General features: G+C 52.8%; 1 protein-coding gene and 1 long non-coding RNA gene across 42 annotated transcripts in view; one reads left to right on the forward strand and one right to left on the reverse strand.

Annotated features, from left to right (window-relative positions):
* CTIF (cap binding complex dependent translation initiation factor) overlaps nt 1-21,200 on the forward strand; it is a 297,253-nt gene that overhangs the window by 99,433 nt on the left and 176,620 nt on the right. For all 41 annotated transcript variants that reach the window (XR_011542724.1, XR_011542725.1, XR_011542726.1 and 38 more), the window contains 3 exons: nt 8,488-8,561; nt 9,757-9,861; nt 16,426-16,501. Coding sequence is in view for 31 of the 41 variants with exons in the window: in XM_070630175.1 (XP_070486276.1) it covers nt 8,488-8,561; nt 9,757-9,861; nt 16,426-16,501 (255 nt within the window). In the remaining 10 variants the exon portion in view is untranslated. The remainder of the gene's footprint in view (nt 1-8,487; nt 8,562-9,756; nt 9,862-16,425; nt 16,502-21,200) is intronic.
* On the reverse strand, nt 18,361-21,054 carry LOC103552832 (uncharacterized). Its single transcript, XR_011542733.1, has 4 exons — nt 20,915-21,054; nt 20,491-20,821; nt 20,046-20,220; nt 18,361-18,684 (listed from the first exon to the last, which is right to left on the reverse strand). It is a non-coding gene; the product is annotated as an uncharacterized lncRNA (long non-coding RNA).

A 21,200-nucleotide genomic window follows, 5' to 3' on the forward strand; every position in this document is an offset into this window, starting at 1 on the left:
CGAATGCTGGTGGAGAGGCGGAGAAACTGGATCTCTCATACATAGGTGAATGGGACGTAAAGTGGCTTAGCCGTTCTGGAAAACAGTTTGGCAGTTTCTCAAAAAACTAAGCATGCACGTACCATATGATTCAGCAATTGCACTCCTGGGTGTTTATCCCAGAGAAATGAAAACTTATGTTCACACAAAAACCTGTCCTCAAATGTTTATAGCAGCTTTATTCATAATAGCCCCAAAATGGGAACAACCCAGATGTCCTTCAACAGGTGAATGGTTAAACAAGCTGTGACACGCAGCAATGAAAAGGAATCAACTATTGACACGTGCAGCAACCTGGATGGATCGCCAGGGAATTATGCCGAGTGAAAAAAGCCAATCCCCCAAAGTTACGTACTCTGTGATTCCATTTATGTAACATTTTTGAAATGACAAGATGGTAGAAATGGGGAACAGGTTAGTCGTTCCCAGGGACTAGAAAAGGGGTGGCAGGATGGAGTGGATGTGGGTACCAAAGGGCAGCAGGAGGGATCCTTGTGGATCCCCAGCTGATGGAAACGTTCTGCATCTTGACTGTATCAACATCTATATCTTGGATGTGATACTAAACTATACTCTTATGAGTTTTCGTATGGGGGGAGACTGAGTAAAGAGTACACAGGATCTTTCTGTATTATTTCTTACAACTAGATGTGAATCTACAGTTATCTAAAATAAAAGTTAATTTTTTTAAAGTACAGAACATTTTGTTTGATCAAAAATTTTCAATGAGGGGCTGACCCAGTGGCATAGTGGTTAAGTTTGTGCGCTCCGCTTCATCGGCCTGGGGTTCGCAGGTTTGGATCCCAGCCGTGGACCTAGTGCCACTTGTCAAGCCACGCTGTAGCAGCATCCCACATAAAGTAGAGGAAGATTGGCACAGATGTAAGCTCAGGGCCAATCTTCCTCTCACAAAAAGAAAAAAATTTTTTTCAAGGAAAACTGAAAACCAAAAGGAGCAGAACTGATGAGGCAGGAGGCGGGAGCCCATCTTCCTTCTCCCACACTCCATCTACCTCACTTCTCTGGGAGCACTTCTGCAGAACTCCTAGGTCACCCCTGGACCGAGTGAGCTCTCAGCCCCTTTCCTCCCTGGGCTTCTGTGTTTCTAAGTCTGGTGCTGGCAGAAAGGGAGACATCCCTGAGGACTGAGGAGTCCCAAGAAGGCCTTCTAGTAAGGAGCCCTGAAGGGTGGGATCCCTTCTCTGCACAGGAGCATCAGGCAGGTGGGGGACTGGGGACCCTTGAATGGGCCTTCATTACTTCAGCAGATGCCAGACAGGCAGCCAGCCAGAAGCGGCCTCTGGTGTGGCTGGACAGGTGCAAATAACACGGCCGTTTAAATCCTAAAGTATGAACTTAATTAACTGAGAAAGAGTGGGCAGAAAGGGTTAACTTAGCAGAAGTCTACTTGGCCACAGGCTTCAGTCATTATCTCCCACCTCTCCTGGACTTTGGGTCTTAATTTGAAGAGAACAAGGGTAGAGAGGGAAGGGCCAGAATGGACAGACAGGAAAGTTCCAGCATGAAAGGAATGGCTTTTCCTGCTCCTGAACTCAGCTGTGGGGCCTCCCAGGAGGCTCTCTCTGCTAGTCTCTGCTCTGCCATTCTCCTGCCCTAAAGGCCCTTCTCTTGTAAGGGGATTAAAATATTGGGGGTCCATCATTGACTTTCCCACCAATATGGGGGTGCTGTCCTTGGTGCTGAACGCACACGCACACGCACACCCACATGCTCATGCGCGTGCACACACACAGTTGCCAGGACAAGACTCCTTTCTTCCCCAGCACCTCCCTCTGCACTTGGCTCCTTACCTCCTCTCTGCTCAAGCAAACCCTGGTCACCCTCAACATCTGGTTTAGTTTGGGCCTGAGAGGAGTTTCAGACCCGGCCTACAGGAAGCCCCTGTCTTGGCCTAGGATATGCCTTTGGGTCCTTTGGTCCTCAAACATTTGGTGTAATGTAAAAAACTCCCCCGGTGTCTCATACATTCCACCTGTTCTCCTCCAACACAACATGGGAATTACCAATCTAGTCCAAATGCTCATGGTACAGAAGGGGCAGCATAGGTCCGAGGAGCCACAGTGACTTTCAAGAAGCCCTCAGGAAGCAGCTTGCAGACCTAGAATCCAGCTTTGCCCACTCTCAGTCCAAATCACGTTGCCGCTTGTGGGAAGTTTTCCCTGGAGTCTTAAAGCGACTCTGCTTTCTCCTTCAGAGCCTGCAGCATGGGTGACGTGCATCATGTCACGTGATGTGTGGCTCCATGCCATCTTCCATTGTGCTCTCCATTTCTGTGACTCCTCAGTTGGGTGGTAAGACCTTCGAGGGCAGGGACGATAGTCTTAGGCCTCTTGTGGCCCAGCATTGTAATAATTTACCATTGAAGGTGATAGATCAGAGCTGGAGGCAGAGGAGTTGGGGAGGGTGTCCTTAGAGAGGAAGGAGAGAAGTTTTGTCCATTGTGTCAAGGGACAGCCCTCCCCATCAGCTCCCCTTGGAACCCTGTGTCCGTGAAGTGAGAGAGTCCATGTTAGGGTCAGGCTTGCTCTTGGCTCTCATGATGGATGGAATCTAGGGAAGAACATTCTGCACCGGGAAGGGAAATGGACTGGGACTGTGAGCCCTCTGAGGAGCAGGGGCTGCACCGCCCTCTTCTCTCAGGGGCCCAGCACCAGGACCTGTACAACCGACTGAGAGCACCTGGCCCCTGTTGCTGCAGCCTCGGGGTTTCAGTTGCAGGAGACCAGGGCCAAAGGCTGGCCACCCCTGCCTTGGTGTCCCATGGCGCAGCTGACACAGCAGCAGACATTCTGGGGAAATCCAGACTGACATACCCTCACGTCCTCTAGTTGGAACTTCACCTGTGACCCTCCCCATGATGGGGGGTTGGGGGAGATTCTCCTACTGCCCCCTGTCCTATTCAGCCAGGTTCTGTCTAATTTCTAAACCCTTGCAGCCTGGAATTGTCGACACACACACATGCACACACAGTCATGCACGTGCATGTGCACAAGCAAAAATCACTCTGCAGTTGTGTATTAGTAAAGAAAAAACAGCAGCACAGAAGAAGGTCCTTTTTCCACTGCACCTGACTTAGCCTGTTCTCCTACTGTGCAGTGACTCACTCCCACCTTGCTTCATTCACTCACGCACAGAGTCCCCATCCCTGTGCATTCCAGCTCACACCCCATATTCCCTCACTACAGGACATTTACTCCCTCCACCAGTGCTGCCTTCCCAGATGTGGGCAGAGATGGACTCGGAGAACCCAAATGTTTATAGGGGATGGATATGTTACTGCGTTATGGAAATCTGCAGTGGAGTCAGAATTTATTTGAATAATGTAACTGCATAGTGCGGTGGTTAAGAGCATAAACTCTGGACTACTCTGCGTTCCCATCCTGGGAACTAACTCTGTGAATGCGGACAACTTCTCTGAGCCTCAGTTTCCTCATCAGTGAAATGGGGTGATGCTACCGTCTGTTTCCTGGGCTTGTAACACATGGGAAGTGCTCCCATGGTGCTTGGCGGTTGGCGAGTGCTACTTCAGTGTCTGCCATTGTCAGCGTCTGGAGTCCATCCTCCCCTGAGCTGGGGGTAGCTGTGCCCCCCGCCCCCCGCGGGGCCCTCTGAGAGATGGCTTTAGTCTCCCTCCCCGTGGGCAGGCTGTTTCCATTTCTTCTTCCACATGGTTTAAAGTGCTCATTATCCCTTTGTGATCTTTTCTGAGTACACTGCGGTTCACTCTGGCGTGGGGCCCCCTAATTGCCAGTAAAAGGGACTGTTGTGAAGGATTCAGCCGCGTTTAAGTGCTAAAAAACGATCCACTGAAAAGGGTGATTGTTTCTGATAGGGCTTCTCAGAACCTTGGCATTGCAGCAACCTGGGGGGCAGGGGCTGGTCACCTCGGGCCGGGGAGTGGGTGGGGCTCAGAGAAAAGCTGTGCTTAGCAGGAATTGCAAACTGGAGAGGGTGCTTGGAGAAGCCAGGGACGTTTTTATGGAGAGCTCTTAGTGCCTGGACACTTAGCCCTTGTTAAAAAATGTTTAATGACTGATGCTGGGTCCCAAGGCTAGGATGAAGGGCCGAGTGGGCAGGGAGGTATAACAAAAAAGTGAAGCTAGGGTTCCTACTGTCGAGGGGATGACGCACTAATTGGGGAAGAGGGTCAATGCAGAGAGCTTTAGATGACTGATTCCCAAAGTGAGTTCCATGGAACCCTAGTCCTACAAAACACTCTATGGAATAAAGAGGAAGGATGGAGTGGATTTCTGGTCAAAGGAGTTTGGGAAATACTGCATACTATATTGCCACCTACTTGAAGAGTCAACATCCATCTGAGACCAATAAAGGCACTGAGAAGTTCTGCAGTGAAGTAATTTATTTAACGATTGTTTAACTCTCGTGTCCCAAATATTTGACTAAGGAGGCTTTTTGAAGTTTTCCCCCTCATGAAACTCTTTTTAACATCCAGTGTTTCTAAAAACAGGTTCTATGGACCACCCCAGGTGCACTAAATTTAAACCACCAATGCTCCCCTCCCTGGGCGATTTGGATACACATTGACATTTGGGAGCCAGTGGGTTAGTGTTTCTAGAACACCCCTGGGGAGCTCTCAGTCAAAGAGTCAGGAAGAGAACCAGACACTGGGGCGTGCACTGTGCAAGCTGTGGGTTCATGGGGCACGAGCGTCAAGGAAACTGCAGAGTGCAGGGAGGAAGGGTCTGGAGCTGGATCCTAACAGAAATGCAGACGGGGGTGGGAGGGTGGGCAGGGTATTTGTCTGTTTTCTCTGAGTCCAGGATGAGTGTAGAGGCCCAAAGAGGAATATAACCCTGTACCTTCGGCAGCTTGATGTGGCCTCACACTAGTTCACTAGTGTGAGCACCCATGGTGTGAATACACGTGGTGTGAACACACGTGGTGTGAACACTAGCATCATGCACTCCTAGTGTGCCAAGGAAGCCAAGGCCTCTGCAGCTGAAGACTGGGGCTTGAGAAGGCAGGGGTGCCTGGGAACAAGCCAAGCCCTGGTCACCTTCTTCTCCATCCTCACCACTCTTGTGGGTCCTCAGTGTGAGTCAGGGCTGTGGGTGGTTTGGAGAGTGAAGTGGGTCTGGCTCCTGGTGTGAAGTTCCAGAAATCAGACTGCAGTCTGCCTGTCTGTAGGTCTGCCTGTCTGCAGGCTCCTGCCCCTCTGGCTTCTCTGACGTCTCTAGATACTAAGGGTTTGTGGAACAGGTGCCGTGTGTGTGTGTGTGTGTGTTTGGGGTTGCAGGGTGTGAGGGTTGGTGTCCAGAACTCAAGAAAGAAGGACTATCCAGCCACTTTTACAGCTTCCAGGGTTTTGGTGGGATCTGAAGCCACGTGGCGGGGTGGCCCTGTGGTCAGCTTGGGTGCTGTCAGCCCAGGGCTAGCAGGCCCTGGGGATGGGCGTGGGAAGTGCTGGGTTCCCGGTTGTCCAGTTTAGAGTCAGCCGCTCTGCCGAGGGAGGCCTGGCCCCTCTGGGCACTCCCTGGACCACCACCTCGGTATCGAGAAGGGACAACTAAGGAAGGCCCTGCAGGTGAACTTCTCCCCTCTCTGGGCTGGGCTTGAAGGAGATAGATTGTGCTTCCAAGTGCCAGGCTATCTCCCTAGCCCCCCTTGATAGAAGGTTACCTGCTGTGATTATATGCCTGTCACATTTCATTGCAATGAACTCCGAGGAAATGTCCAGATTCTTGTCATGTGCTGCACTGATTGTGTCAAATAGAGTGACAATAAGTAGGTCATCCCCTGTGACAAGATTTTCATTGTGAGCTTCCCCAGAGACTTGCCGTCTCACCTGTTAGGACACCAGCCTTAATGAGGGCTAAATTCCTAGTATATTCAACTCAGAGGTGCTGGCGTGCCACAGCCCTCGCATGTCCTATTCAGTGGCCGAGGGTCCCCATTCTTGCCCAGGCTCATCCCCTCCTCCAGGTCTGCAGAGTTGCACAGCCCCAGGGTGCCGTCCACATTATTCTTTCCCGGAGGCCTATCCCCAGGGCATCCGGGGCTGTGCAAAGATGAGGTTCCAGCACCTTGGTCTGCAGAGGGCTCCACTCCTGGCATTTCTGTTCCTCAGCTTTGAGAATCAGAGTTGCATTGTCAGTGGGGAGGGAATGGAGGCAGGAGCTACATCAGAGTGAGAAGTAACGAGACCTAACCCAGTGGAAAGGGACAGGTGAGAACCAGCACGGAGGGGCCACAGGGGCAGGGCCATGCAGGGCACAATGAGCTGGGGCAGAGGCATGTTAGTGGAGACTGCTGGCCTGGGTGATGGAGATGCTGGTACAGGCACAGGGACCGGGAGGGTGAGCCAGTGGGGAGGGTGGAGGTTTGAGGAACAAGCTGTTTCTGGGAATGGCAAATATCTCTGAATTTTCTGGCATGTAAAATAGGATTCAGGTTATCTACGGCGGTTGAGGAATATGTTTCCTGGGTTGCTGTAAGGATGGGCGAGAGTGGTGGGGATTCAGTGAGAAAAATGTGTGGAGAGAGTGTATAAACTATGAAGCATTGAAAAAATAGACGTGTCTGGCGGCCGGCTGCTGTGGCTCCAGAAAGAGCCCTGGTTGGCATTCTGGCTCCGCCACTCACCAGCTGGGCCTCGAGACCTCCCTCCCTGAGCTTTGGTTTCTCACCTCCGATCAGAGGTGGTAACAGCACATCAGGGGTGGCCTGCAGATGCACGGAGAAGTGGCCTTCCTTTGGAGGATATCAACACTTGCGTGCAAATGGCAGGGGCATCTCCTCCAACAGCTTCTGCCCTGTCACTCTTTCCCATCCGTCAGCCAGGGGCCTTTGCCTCGGACCCGAAGCAGTCTAGAGGCTGGCAGGTCCCCCTGCCAGGGATGCTGCTTCAGAAGAGGCTAGAGCCCGAGTTTGAGATGCCCAGGTGCCCTCTTAGCCTGAGCGTAGCACCCCCACTTCCAGGCTCTGGTGTTCCCACCAGCTGTGTGCGAGGGGCCTCAACCCTCCACACAGGGGCTGATGGTGACCAGCCCAGGAGGGAGGTGCCTGCACCCTCCGCATGCCCTCGAGCAGCCTTCAAAGGGTATTACACTCATCCCTGTGAGACGCTTTGCCCTCCCGCTATGACCTTCTCGTCCCTTTCTCATGCTTATTCTCTCTCCCCACCCCTGTTCCCTCCCCGAATGCTGGGGCCTGGAACCCTAGGATGGCAAATCCATCTTGACATTCTAATCTGTGCATCAGTCTTTCACACACCAAGGCAGCAGGCTTGTGCTTCCTCCACCGACAGGGTAGAGTCTGTTTAAGCAGTCGACAGGCATCTGAGGTGGACCTACTGGGTACCCAGCTTGACACCGTGGGGGCACAAGAAGAGAAGGTAACAGTCGAGGAGATTAAAACTCACTTAGGGTCACGGACAAACTGTGGATTCTTTTGTTCCACTTTACGTTTGTGGGATGGTTTATGCTGTTACACGTTGTTTTGATTTGTTTGTTCTTGCTGCTGGGTAATATTCTGGGATGTGAATATACACATTTGTTTGTCCGGTCAGCTGTTGGCAGGCACTGGGTGATTTCCACTTTGGAGCTATTATGTATATGGCTGCTCTGTACCTCTGTGCTACCTACTGTTGGTGAACATCTGTGCACGTGTTGGTTGTGTTTATACCTGGGAGGGAAGTCCTGGGTCATAGGGCATGGACACGCTCAGCTGTAGTGGAGGCAGAAGTTTTGTTTTAGAGCATGATGGTGGAAGGCAGACCTTGGGGGTAACCAGGGACGCGTGGCATCAGGAGTGACGCAGGGAGCTGGAGCTCTTGTTGCAGACATCATCTGCCAAGGGGCAGAGAAGCCAAACCATAGAAGCTGGATCAAGTAAAGTGTTTTCCATCTATGGGATGGGTCATGTAGGAAGTGTCGGAGGATGAATACTGGCAGGTGGACTTGGAGAAGTTCAGTGGCTGGCGTAGCCTTGGTCAACAGGGACTTGCTGGTGCTGCCTGATTTGGGGGAGATGGGCTTAACTCCCGAAGAAGTCAGTCCCCCATCATGGTCCCTCCAGGGTGTCTGCCTCTGCAGAGCCCCTGCCTGGGGAGAAGCCACTGCCGTCATGCTGGCCATGGTGGTGGTGGCTCCTCAGTGTGGTGGCTTTGAGGAGAGAGCCAAGGACTCGGGGCAGCAGAGGCCTGGCTGTTTCTGTATGTGACCGCAGAGCTTTGCCAAACCCCACCGAAGCGAGGGCCCACGCCCGCAGGGAGGCTGAATCCTCCTGACTCTTTCTGAGTGTGCCAGCCGGGACGCTCACTCCCACCCAGAGTGAGCAACCGAGGGGGATGGGGAGAGTCTCTGCAGCCTTCTCCTGGTTTGGGACTTGGGGACGCCTTCCAACCCTTGTTCTCAGTGTCCTGGCCAAGCAAATAATGCCACCCCTTTCATCCCCCGTCTCTTCCAGAATGGCAGCAAAGACAACTCTCTGGACATGCTGGGCACGGACATCTGGGCTGCCAACACCTTTGACTCTTTCAGGTAAGCCCCTCTTCCTCTTGTCAGTGGTGTGTGGCTCCGGCTGGGACCTCGGCTCACTTGTCCTTTCGCCCAGTGGGGTGTTTGGGGGCTGAGTAACTGTCGAGAGTTCACTGATCAGGAAGTGGGGAGAAACAACGAGAGAGAGGGGTGAGGTAGAGAGGATGAGGCTGGAGAGGAAGGGGTCAGAGAGAGGAGAGCAAAGGAAGGAAAACTAGGGGAGAGGATGGAGGGGAAAAAGAACAAGAAGGGAAGTGGAGGCAGAGAGGAGAGAGAGTTGACGGAGAGGGAAGATGGAAGCCGACAGTCCAACCACAGGGAGAGGGAGAGAAAGGAGAGGGGAGGACTAGGGAGGAGGAAGAGCAAAGGAGAATGACACATGGGGGCGTCAGCCTGCTCAGGTCAGCCCCAGGATCGAGAGCTGTGCCTGCAGACCCCACCCATCTCGCCTGAGGAAAGGTCTGGAGGAAAGGAAGCATTGTCAGTGGCTCAGGCTCTAGAAGGTTCCTGATGGGCCAGGTTGGAAGGACAAGAGTTGGCCAGGGTTCTTCAGGATGTGGGGACAGTGCCCCTGAAGGGTTTGCTAATGTCCCCCTGCCATGGTGACCACTCCTCTGGGGAGTGATGGCCTCGGGCCGTGAATGGTGGTGGCCTTTAGCTCTGTCTGCCCCTGGCCCTGGCGCTGGCCACCCCCGGGGGGTTACTCCAGACACACCCCTGGCTCAGGCTCACCCAGCATGGAAGCGCCGTGGGTCTCCTGGGACTGGAACTTGCGGGACCTGGCCTCCTGCTTCCCACTGACTTGCCTTATGTACCTCAGAGCAGCCTTGTCCCCATCTTGAGCTGCTGTCAGAGGCTCCCTTCTCTCTCCAGCCTTTCTCAAATGTAGGTGCGAAAACAAACTCTCACATGTTTGAGGGGGACCGCTGTAGAGTGGGCATCAGGCCCACACCTGTGTTCTGCCGGTGTGCGTGACTGCCCGGCAGGGTCGAGGGGAGAGGAGGGCCTCGCAGGCAGACACCTTGGGCTCCATTCTGAGTTAGGGGTCCCTGCCCAACCCCTGCCCTTGGCCAATGGGTGCCCTCCCCTTCCTGCCCAGCTCTTTCTGAGGTTGCTTCGGTGCCCAGTTGAGGGCGGTGCTTCTCGTCCCCATCAGCAACTGAGCTTGTCACATTTCTCGCCCTCCCTCGCCCTCTAGTGGTGCCACCTGGGACCTGCAGCCTGAAAAGCTGGACTTCACTCAGTTCCACAGGAAGCTGCGACACACGCCCAAGCAGCCCCTGCCACACATCGATCGTGAAGGGTAAGGGGCGGCCGGGGAGTGAGGGGGGCTCTTACGTAGAGATGGGGTGGGGTGCAGGACAGCTGTGGCTATGCCGGAGAAGCTGTCTCTGCAGCACTGGGGTCACCCAGGTGGCTGATGTCTGGAGAAGCTCATCGCCTCAGCCCTGCAGGCTCACTGGCCTCTCTCTGGAACCCCTCCACCCCTCACTGCCCAGCGCCCTCCAGCCACACTGCCCACTCCCCTTCCTGACCACTCACAGTGGCCCTGCTTGTCCGCAGTCTAGTGCAGCGGGTCTCACGCCAGATCAGAACCGCCTGGGGGCCTGTTAAAACACAGATGGCTGGGTCCACCCCCGAGTGTCTGATGCAGGAGATCTGGGGTCGAGCCTGAGGATGCACATCCCTAACAAGCTCCTGGGGATGCTGATGCTGCTGGTCCAGGGAGACCACTTTGAGAACCACCCGTATAGTGGTTGATGTAGCTTGGGTTGTCCCACTGTCTACCTCCTTCGTGTGTCAGTGCTGCCTTCCCCTTTAAAGACCGGGTCAGGGCATCGTCCAAATGTTCCCTAGCTGCCCTCAGGACAGCAATGTGACTTCAGCCAGACTCAGGGTGTGGGGCAGATGGTTTCTTTTCCTTCTTTCTTTTTTTAAAAGAATTTTATTGAGATAAAATTAATGATTTTAAGGTGTTCAATCCAGTTACATAATACTGTGTAACCACCACCTCTATCTAGTTGCAAAATATTTTCAACACCCTAATATAAAACCTATTAAGCAGTAACTCCCCAGTTCCCCCTGCCCCTGGCAACCACGAGTCTGTTTTCTGTTTCAATGAACTTACCTATTCTGGATATACATATATATATGGAATCATAGGTGGTCTTTTATATGTGGCTGCTTTCACTCAGTATAATATTTTCGAGGTTTATTCACATGGTAGCATGTATCAGTACTACATTCCTTTTCATGGCTGAATAATATTCCATCATGTGGATATACCACCATTTGTTTATCCATTTATCTGCTGATGGTTATTTGGGTTGTTTCCACCTCTTGGCTACTGTGAATAGTGCTGCTGTGAACATCCATGTATAAGTATTTGTTTCAGTCCCTGTTTTCAGTGCTTTTGGGGTCTATGCCTGGGAGTGGAATTGCTGGGTCACACGGTCCAATTCTGATACCAGTTGCGATTTGTGTTATTTTTTCCAACACCGTCAGGCAATTTTTTGACACCAGCTGGGTGTCCTACAATTCCACTCAATTCTGACACTGTCTACCTGGACATAATGTCAGATCCCACAGGTTAAGGGCTCAGTGCTACAAGACTGGCCCCCTCCTTCGGGTGCCAATCAGAGTCCAGGTTGTCACCTGTGCTTCTGACTCACTGGCTATAGGTAGAGGTTCCAACAAGCCCCTCCTTGGGTTCGGCTAATTTGCCAGAGTTACCCACAGAACGTAGGAAAACGTTTTACTCACTAGATCACCAGTTTACCATAAAAGGATATAACTCAGGAGCAGCTGGATGGAAGAGATGCACAGGGCAAGGAATGGGGAAAGGGCGAGGAGCTTCCATGCTCCTCCAAACTCGCCACTCTCCCTGAGTCCACACTAGTTCATCAGCCAGGAGGCACTCGGACCTCATCCTTTTGGGTGTTTATGGAGGCTGCATTACTAGGCATCACTGATTGAATCCTTGGCCATTGGTGATTGATCCAATCTCCAGCTCCCCTCCCCCATCCTCAGGTTGCCTAGGGGCTTTCCAAAATTCACCTCATTAACGTAAAAGACACTTTTCTCACTTTCTTCACTTAAGAAATTGCAAGGATTTTAGGAGCTCTGTGCCAAGCCTGGGGACAGAGACCAAATATATCTTACTAATAAATTACAATACCACACATGGTAATTTTGTGTTTTAACTTTTTGAGGAACTGCCAAACTGTTTTCCATAGTAGCTGAATATTTTACATTCCCACCAGCAATATACAAGGGTTCCGATTTCTCCACATCTTTGCCAACACTTGTTATTTTGTGTTTTTTTCTTTTTTCTTTTTCTTTTTTTTTTTTTTTTTGGTGAGGAAGATTCACCCTGAGCTAACATCTGTGCCCATCTCCCTCTATTTTGTATGTGGGATGCCTCCACAGCATGGCTGATGAGTGGAGTAGGTCCATGCCTGGGATCTGAACCCAAGAACCCAGGCCACCAAACAAAGCACGTGGAACTTTAACTGCTCAGCCTTAGGGCCGGCCCCCATTTTTTTCTTTTTTTAATTGTAATCATGGCTGTTATTTTTCCAGTCCTTCTCTGCCTACTCTTGTCTCCCTGTCACTTCAGATCTACACATAACTGGTATTATTGGCCACTTTCCTGCATTTCCCCTGTCCCCTCGCTGCCACTCTTTACCCCACTCCACCCCTGCTGGCCACCCCTTCTCTGGCAACATGGGTTCACCGCAGTGTGATGAGCAACAGCCAGGGACGGAATGTTCTCATCCCTATTTCAGACATGAGAGAAATGAAGCTCAGAGAGGCAAAGCATCGTGCCCAAGTAGCAGAGCCATGATTTAAGGCCTTCGAACGCCCTCCAGTGCCCAGGTCATGACAGCAGAGCATCCTTGAATCGGCTTCGCCCCCTTCAAATTTCATGCAAAATTGTGTGCAGGCGTCTATTTTTCTGGACAGAGGCCCATCACTCACATCAAACTCCACCAGGGGACCCCAGCCTCTCACCACACCTCCTGTTTTCATCTTCCTGCCTCTGTGGTTCCCTCAGAACCTCTGGGATGGTTTTCCTCAGGGTGGAGAGGGGAGATGGCCTTGAGCGTGGAGGCACCCTGACAGAAGGAGGCAGAGCACAGCGGAGGCCCAGCCACGAGGCTCCCCCGGCTCTGCCTCGAGCCCTGCACCAGCTCCCTGCAGGCTCAGCCCTCATTGGCCAGCCGTGAGGCCGTTTTCCCCTGAGCTCCTGAGCTACATGGGGCTGCGTTCTCCGCACTTCTGAGTTTAGGCAACTGACCTCTGCTCAGCAGATCGAGTTCACAAGCAGGTTTTCAGCAGAGGCCACATTTCCCATCTGCCTTGTTGTGGGAGATTGGGGTGTGCAGTGGGAACAGGGGGGCATTTTGCACTTCTGAAGCCCAGTCACAGGGCTGCTGGGTCCCTGCACGGTGCTGGGTCCCGTGAGGAAAACACACACACACACAGTGTAAAATATGGTCTGCTCAGAAGGACTGTTGGCTCTATTGTTAAAAGGAGACATGAACTCATTCATGATTGAGACTGTATAGGAAAAAAAAGACTCAGTTTTGTGGTGTAGACATTTAGAGAACACACAGTACAAAATAAGCCACTAGGTGGGTGGTTAAATAAATACAAAGCGGGTGGGAGAAGATGAACCGTCTCGGAAGGCTTCGGGAGAGAGACGGCATTTCACTGGGAAGCCCCATGCTCCTGTGTCCCCTGGGACCACTCAGATGGTGAAACTAGTGGGGAAACTGAGGCTCAGAGGACAGAAGTGATGGTGCCGCCTCATGGACTGAAGGTGTCGGATGGGGAATACGTGAAGTCAAAGTTTCTGAAGGCATCTGCACAGTTCACAAATTAACATCAGAACAAAATACTATTTGGCGGTGGTGATAAGTGACTATCCAGGGGAGGAAAGATTCCCCTTGTGCTGCAGGCCATTGTCCCCTCTGAAGCCAGAGGAACTGGCTGCACCCGCTCACCAGCTGCGGACCAGGCTCCCCTACTCACAGGAGCCTGCCACATTTGCTGACAGTGACCTGGGATCTCCCACAGACACCTGGCTCTCTGGCCAAATCCTGTCTCTCCCAGGTTCCTGGGGGGAGTCTGGGTGCAGCATCCTGTGGCCACCTTGTGGCTGGGCCAGGAACTGTGTCCCTCTCAGGAACCTGCTGCACTAGGGACAGACTCCATGTGCCCTGCCACTGCAGCATCTCTCGGAAGCAGGGCAACACTCGGTTGCCAAGGCTTCCCGCAGCCCATGTTTCCATGGAGGGACAGAACTCAGAGAGGCTGTTGCCTTGGAAACCCTGTTGGCAGCAATGACTCAGCTGGTCTACCACAACCTTCTGCCCCCTGAACCCGCCGTCCTCCGGGGGGTTCTGAGCCCTGGACTGGGCAGCCTAGGGGGACAGCAAGCCGTCCCTGCACACTGCTCGCTGCAGACCGCAGCAGCCGCTGAGGGGAGAATGAAAGGCCGTGGCTGGGCTGGGCTGGGCTGTTGCACGCTGGCGAGTCCAGAGGTGTGTGATAGCCACACGTGACCTGGAGGAGGGGCGTGTGAGCCGCTCGAGTCAGCCAAGAGTCCGCAGTCCCCTCCTCCCCCTCTGCCATGGCACGTACAAAACACAGATGACTGCACGCAGTTGGTGCCTTCACAGGCCAGCCTGTCTCTACCAGGCAGATTTGTTTCCAGAACATTCTCCACCTCCTTATTTGCAGCCCAGCACATCACGAGGCCGGGTTGGGGAGGAGGGAGCGAGAACTCTCCTCTTTTCCCTCCTTACACCCCTCCCACCGCAGCTCCACCAACCAGAACCCAAGCTGACCTCTGGCGCCCTTTTGGCCCTTTGCACCCCCCTACCCGACTCCGCGGGAATGCTGACATCTCTGGCCACACGCTCCCGCTTAGCTCCAGTCTCTGCCCCGCTGCCCTCTGCCTCGGGCATCCTCCCAGAGTGGGCCTGGCCCGCTCACGCCTCCCCTCCCTCCCCCTGCCCCAGACTGTTCTGGACGCTGCTCCTGTGTTCCCGGAGTGACCTCTTGGCCCTGACCGGGCACTCCCACTGTGCTGTGACACTGAGGTCAGAGGAGGGCCCAGTCTGCACATTGTCTACACTGGGGCCCAGTCCGCACATTGTCTACACTGGGACCCAGTCCGAGTGGAGCCTGCAAGGAAGCGCTTGTGAATGGGGACGTAGATCGTATCCCTGCGCCCTCGTCAACCCAAGCCTTGCTGGGTTTGCAGCCACATGGTTTCTCCCCTGGGGTTCCAGGGCTCCTCCTGCCATAGGACTTTCATGACATATCTCATGCTGCTGCCTACTGGTGCCCAGGATTGCCGCCCTGTTAGACGAGCTTGGGACTTGTGTCCTAAGATCCATGAGCCATCGGAGCGCAGGAACCACGTGCGATTTATTTTCCACGACTCCAACGGAGATTGACACAGCCAAAAACACAAGAGAGGCTTGGCAAATATTGAACCAATAAACGAATTACTCTTAAACTTGAGAGTTGCGTTAACTCTGCAGCTGGAAAATGCTGCCACCAACCCACCTGGCAGCCCTCACCATACCTCGGTCAATGATAATAACAATACCTACTGTGCGCCGTCTGTGGGCCAGGCCCCGCTGCAAGGGCTTGCCTCATATTGTTTAAAACTCACCACAACCTGGGGCGGTAGGAGCTGTTGTTGTCTTCACTTTGACAGATGAGGAAACTAGGAGACCCAGGAAAAATGAGTAAACGGCATGGGGCCTGGCTGGGTCCAGACTCTTTGCTCTTAATCTCTGCACTGCTGCTATTCGCCTAGAACAACAGAAGTAATAGTAACGGCAGCAGAAGCCGTCCTAGTAGTAGTAACGTATTCACCTTATTATTTATTTTATTATGATTTTGTTTAATTTTACTTATATGTACCATGATAATGTATTTACCACTTATGGTACTATATCATTAAATGGTATATTTAATGTATATATAAAGGTATATATGCATGTGTATGTGCCGGGCACAGTTCTAAGCACTTGGATACATTAACTAATTTAATCCTCCAGCCACCTTATGATGTTGGGTACTATTAATTATCCCCACTTTACAGATGAGGAAATTGAGGTCCAGAGAGGTTAAGTGACTAGTGCAGGGTCACCGGGTATTAAGGGATGCAGCTGGGGTTCCAACCTGGCCATTGGGTTCCAGAGTCTGCACCTTTAAATATGCAGAAGATGTGGCCCTTTGCCAGTGAAGCAGGGCCAGCATCTGTGGCCGGGGGGTACACCCACCCACAAAGGACATGAAGAGAAGGCATCAGTATCTGAGTGGGCTTGCTGGACTGGCCCAAAGTCAGGCCAAGGAGAGAGGAAGCCCCACTGGGGTCCTGTGTGTCCTCAAGAAAGTTGATTGGTCTCTGTTCATTCATTTTCCCTTTGGTGTAATGGGGCAAGATGATGGGCTCTGAGGGGAGCTGTGACAGGCTTTGGGGTGTTCATCAGCAAGGAGCTTAGCATCTCTGATTGGATGAGTCGGGGGACTAAGGTATCTTTCTCATCTCCCTATGGATTGGATGTCGCATTAGTGCCCTGCTCCCCAGGCTGGTCCCAACATTGTCGCCTGCATGGAGTCCTTTGTCCTTAAGGAAGGGCCTGTGTTGCCAGGCCCGAGGAGGGGGCACATCTTAGGGGCCGCTTCCTCCCTGTGGGACAGGCTGATTCTGCAGGCCTTCAGGGAGGGCAGGACCAGGAATCTCCTGAGCATCCTTGCTCTTCCTGCTGCTGGACTGGATGCTGGTCAGGATGCATAGATGTGCTGACCTTTGAACACCTTTCTGTCTTTTCTGGTCCAGGTGTGGAAAAGGGAAGCTAGAAGATGGGGATGGAATCAATCTGAATGACATCGAGAAGGTCCTCCCGGCCTGGCAGGTAGGCACACGTGCAGATGCTCCAACACCTGCCCCCCAGGTCACGATCCTGGGCCTGGGCAGGGCAAGCACCACTGCTGGACCCTGCTCCCTCAGGGTGTCACCAGAGGTACTGCACCGTTAGGTGGGCAGGGGTGGGAACCTGCCAGGGTCCAGGGCGTCCCACTGTGAAATGTGTGCAGCAGCCCACTGTTGACTATGCTGTGGGCACAGATGGTGGGCCTGACATACCCCAGAGATGAAATGGGCCATGCGGTGGCAACTGAGCGCACTGGAAGTTTTTGTCTCTTGACTGAAGTCTCTGCAGGGGATGCGTCCTGCAGTATGTCCCTGGCGGCCTGGGGGGCAAATGTGGTCAGGGCTATTTTCGGGCCTTTGAAAAGTAGAGTTGTCCCCCAGCCTCCAGGTGTCTGCTGTGCTTACTGATTTTGTCATTGATTTGGCTCCTTTCCCTGAATTGGGCCAGGCTCTGAGCCAGGAGGATTTGCTCAGCAGATAGCGAATCTGGGTTTCTAGATGCTTCTGGTGCTGGTCTTTGGACAGAAACAATAGGAATCCTGCTGCTTCCAGGGATGGGGTTGGGCCTGCTGCAGGGGGTTGGGGAGAGCACGGTGAGAGCAGCAGCCCCGAGCATGCCCTGCCGGTGACCTGCCACCACCTCACACACCACCTTCTCCTCTCTCTTCCAAGTCACTTGCTATTTCACCCACATCCATGCTTCTCTTCTGGCTCCCCTTACGGCTTTCCCACCTGGCTCAGTGTTCGTGCCTTGAGCCTGTTAATGAGACACAACAGAATTGGGGGAGGCAGCAGAGTTCAGGGGTTAAGTGCTTGGTGTATGGACCCCAGACATGGAGACCATGGAATCCTGGCCCTGGCACTGACTAGCCAAGGGGTGGGGCTAATTACTTACCTCACTCTGCCTCAGTTTCCTCCTGTATAAAATAGGACAATAACAGTATCCACTTCATGGGATTATTAAGAAGATTGAGTTCATGAATTCATGTGAAGCACTGAGAACAATGCTGGGCACATAGCAGGTGCTCCTACCCTATGATGGGGGACCAGGCTCTGGGGCCCCTCTTTGTTAGGAGCTGGGAGAGGGAGCAATTTCCTGTGCCCCATCCCCACCTTGTGTGCTTTTGCTAAGTGGCTTCTCAGGTGGTGCAGAAAGACTGGATGAGAGGTCGGGAGAATCCAGGTCTGGACGTCTGCCACGGATGCTCCCTGTGACCTGTCCTCCATAGATCCCAGTTTACTTATCAGAAAAAACTAAGACACAGTTGGACTAGATCAGAGGTCTGCAAACCCTGAAGCCCTTGGGGTTTCCCAGAGGTGCCCCAGGGGTGCTGCAGGGGGTGAAAAAGCAAGCTTGGGGGGTCCCCCGCTCAAGCACACTTAGAACTGCTCTGCCATGTCTCTAAATCAGTCTTAGGCAAATAGTTTCATTTGAAGAAATGGTTTCTCTACGAAACAGATTTTGAAAATCATCAGACCAGGGTCCCGCTCAGATTTCATATTTCTTCCAGGAACAGTCAATCAGCAAGTATTCTTGGTTCTGCAGGGCCCACGTGTGACATAAACTCTTAGAGGCTGCTGAATTGGAGGTCTTCACCCCCACCTCCATTTTCAGTCTGGAGCCACACAGTGGAAGAGCTTCGATATTCACACACACACATTACACTTTGAACCAGCCTTTGTCCTCAGAAGACAACACACAGAGAAGATCCTAAGCCCATGGTGCTGAACCCTGGCTGTACATCAGAAGTGCCTAGGACGCTTTTAAATCTACACCTTTCTGGGTCTCACCCTAGATCCACTGTATTCGTTATCTCTTGCTGTGTAACAAATTGCTCAAAATTTAGCAGCTTAGCAACAGACATTTATTATCACATACACTTTCTCAGGGCCAGGAATCTGGGAGCAGCTCAGTGGGGCATTCTGGTGCAGAATCTCTCCTAAGGTTGCAGTCAAGCTGATGGCCAGGGCTGCAGCCATCTGAAGGCTTGACTGGGGCTGGAGGAGCCACTTCCGTGATGGTTCCTTCACGTGGCAGAGAGCAGGAGACCTCAGTTCCACCCTGGCTGGTGGCAGAAGGCTTCAGTTCCTTGCCACTTGAGCCTCTCCATAAACTGCTTGAGTGTCCTTACAGCGTGGCAGCTGGCTTCCTCCAAAGCCAGTGATCTGGGACAGAGATAACGAAGGAGTGAATGAGCATCCAATACGAAAGTCCCCATCTTTTATAACCTAATCTCAGAAATGACATACTCTCACTCTGCCACATGCTGTGTTGCTTGCTCAGACCAACCCTGGGACAGTATAGAAAGGACCACACAGAGGTGTGATTATTAGGAGGCAGGGGTCGCTGGGGGCCATCTTTGAGGCTGGTGACCACACCCACTGAATCATACCCAGGAATCTGTATTTTTTAAAGCATCACAAGAACTTCTGCAATTTTATCAAAATTATGAGCAAGAATTTAAAACCTAAAGTTATAGCTGATCATGCCTGTGGCTTGACCTCTCTCCTTGGGGTGTGTGCCTTTTGTCTGGGTACCCTTAGAACAGGGCAACAGGCTTCTTGATCCCGAAACATAGAGCTCTGGTGGCAGAATCTGAGGTCCTGTGAGAACACGTTGAGATGTTTTTTTCTGAGTTTTCCCTGCATTCTTCAAAGCCCCTCGTAGGTAGGGCTGGCTGCTTCCATTGTCCAGCCTTGGGTCCTGAGGGTCAGCTAGCATAGCTATTGACATTTGAGGTGGGACAAATCTTAATTGGATGGAACTGTGCAAAACAATATAGGCTATTTAGTGCTCCTGGCCTCAACCACTGAATGCTAGTCGCTGTCCAGAGGTGAGAGGGACAATCATGGTGACCACAAAAACACCTCCCATTTCCAGACACACCTAGGAGACACTGTGCACCCAACAAAGACCACCGAATGGGAGGGAAAGCCCACCCGTAGCATGGACCCCCCAGCCCTCCCACGGGAGTCTTAGGCCTGAGCAGAGATACTTGGGCTTCCTAGAGAATTTCTTCAACAGAAGTCCGAGTTTGAGGAGTAGAAAGAAACCTGTTGCCTCCCCTCCCTACCTGGAGGCAAGAAGGAAAGAAGACAGGAGGATGAAGGGGGAGGCTTGGCCTGAAGCTCGTTGCCTCCCTGCCCTCACTTCTTCCACCTGGAAGAAGGGGAGCATTCAAGCTGCTGCCGGCTCCGCCTCCCCAGCATCTCCCCACCCCACAGAGACCTGGGCCACCATCCCTGACCCGCTCCTTCCCTATTCAGACTCCTCAGCACACAGGGCCTTTGTGGTTTGCCCCAGCCCACATGTTGGGCCTGTGTCTCAGGCTCAGACCACCCAGACTGTGCCCCAGCTGGGCCCCCTCCCGCCAATCGGTCCTGCATCCCTCGGCCTAGAAACCCAGCTCCCCCTTTCTCTGCCCGATGGACTCCTTCCCTGCCTCAGGATGCCACCCTGTGATGCCCTCTCAGATGCACATGGTCCGATGGTGCATCTGCCGAGCTCCCCAGCCCCCTGCCCTCACCCCGATGTTACGGCTCCCGTCACATTGCACCAGCTTGTTCAGTCGTCGGACGTCCTTCCTCGACTGTGGGCTGCAGGTGGGCGGGGGTCTCACTCCTCTTCATAACCCCAGGACCAGGGGCTCTTGAATGGATTACTGCTGAAGAACATCCCTTCAAGACGCATCGTGTGGCTGTCTGGAGGGTCCAAGAGAGGCAGGATGTTTGTCTGCCTTCTCGTCCAGTCCATCCCTCTGCCTGTGAGTTTCCCCTGCCATTTCCCAGAAGAACTTCGACATGAGCCCAGTGTGCCCTTGTCACTGTGATTTCTGGGACAAGCCTTTTTTTCCCCACAGAACAGGATTTTTCCATTATCTATTGTATTAGGACACTATAGGCCGTGGCATGATAGGAAACAAACCCCCAGATCTCAGAGGCTTCCCACACAGCGTTTTATTTCTCACTTACTGAAATTCTGCCGAGGGTCCAGCTGCCCTCCAGGGAAGCTCCTTTCCAAAGTGGGGCAAAGGTCCAGTCGGATTCCATTCTGTGGCCCCACCATCTCAACCCCATCCAGGTGGGCCTGACAGGGGCAGAGAGAGCTGGACGGTCACACTCTGGGTCTTACATGCCTTGGCCCAGAAGTGTCACTGCACTCGTAGCCCATTGGATAGAACTAATCATGTGACCCCATCCAGCCATGAGGCAGATGGGTGAGCAGCAGCGTCTGTGCTGTATCTTCCTCCTTCCTTCACTCGCTCACTTCACTGATCTTCATGGGCGAGTGCTTTGCACCAGCCTTTTAGAGAGAGAGAGAATTGCATGAGATGCAGTTACCCAGGAGAGGCACAGTCTAGAAGAGAAATGAGACGTGTACACAAGATGACAGTACTGCGCAGTTGAAGCTATAAATGTCTGAGCAAACACTGGTGCCTTGCCCGGGTCACGGTCCTTGTAGGGTGTAGTCTGGGGCCTCTCCCTGCATACTCCACCTGCCTCCCCACTGCTGCTGCAGTCGGGCTTGAGTGAATGGCTGAGTAAGGAGCAGAGGGCCCCAGTGGCCCCCAGACTTAATACCCATTCTAGATCTCTGAGGAGCTCTAGCTTCTCTCTCACTGTGACTTATCAGACACACATGGGGCACATGTCACAGCGAGTGGTCTTAGGTGGGAGTGCCT

Source organism: Equus przewalskii, chromosome 7 (genome assembly GCF_037783145.1).
Source record: "Equus przewalskii isolate Varuska chromosome 7, EquPr2, whole genome shotgun sequence".
NCBI classification, from domain to species: domain Eukaryota; kingdom Metazoa; phylum Chordata; class Mammalia; order Perissodactyla; family Equidae; genus Equus; species Equus przewalskii.